The 660-nt window shown below is 39.7% G+C and overlaps 1 protein-coding gene across 1 annotated transcript in view; it reads left to right on the plus strand.

Moving 5' to 3' along the window:
* Positions 1-334: 334 nt before the first annotated feature.
* The window catches only part of nrp1a (neuropilin 1a), a gene marked incomplete in the record, with an annotated part of 413,352 nt that continues 413,026 nt past the window's right edge, over positions 335-660 (plus strand). Inside the window, 2 exon segments of the mRNA XM_037694431.1 lie at positions 335-341; positions 417-591. Of these exon segments, the coding sequence (XP_037550359.1) occupies positions 335-341; positions 417-591 (182 nt within the window).

Consider the following 660-nt stretch of genomic DNA (forward strand, 5'->3'; position numbering starts at 1 on the left):
TCTAAACTTCAATTGTGGAATTAAATGTATCTATAAATTTTACTTTATTTTTTGATTGCGTTCCTTTTATTTTATTTTTATTTGTTTGGGCTGGCTTCTTACAATGAACTTGTAAAATGTTTACTCCAAATAAAGTGTATAAATCACAGCAAGTGAAAACAACAGCCGCATTTCCTCAGCAGTTGTTACCAAACCCTGAAGAAAAGAACAAAAGATTTATACTATATATATATTTATCACTGACATGTTTTATTATACATGTTTTTTTTCCACTGACATGTTTTATTATAAATGTTTTTATCACTGACATGTTTTATTATAAATGTTTTTGTCAATGACATGTTTATAATAAACGTTTCTTGTGCCAGATGAATTTATTCCTCCTGATCAGCTGCTTTTTGCGCCTCCTCCTGCAGATAAATGTGGAGGAAGTATCCGGATCTCCACGGCCAGCTACCTCACATCCCCCGGGTACCCCATGTCATACCCCCCATCCCAGAGGTGCTCCTGGGTGATCTCTGCTCCGGGGGCGCACCAGCGGATCCTCATCAACTTCAACCCGCATTTTGACCTGGAGGACCGGGAGTGCAAGTAGGTGTCCCTGCCTTCTGCCTGTGTGTGTGTGTGTGTGTGTGTGTGTGTGTGTGTGTGTGTGTGTGT

The sequence above is a fragment of the Nematolebias whitei genome, chromosome 20 (assembly GCF_014905685.2).
Source record: "Nematolebias whitei isolate Nwh7 chromosome 20, NemWhi1, whole genome shotgun sequence".
In the NCBI taxonomy this organism is placed as follows: Eukaryota; Metazoa; Chordata; class Actinopteri; order Cyprinodontiformes; family Rivulidae; genus Nematolebias; species Nematolebias whitei.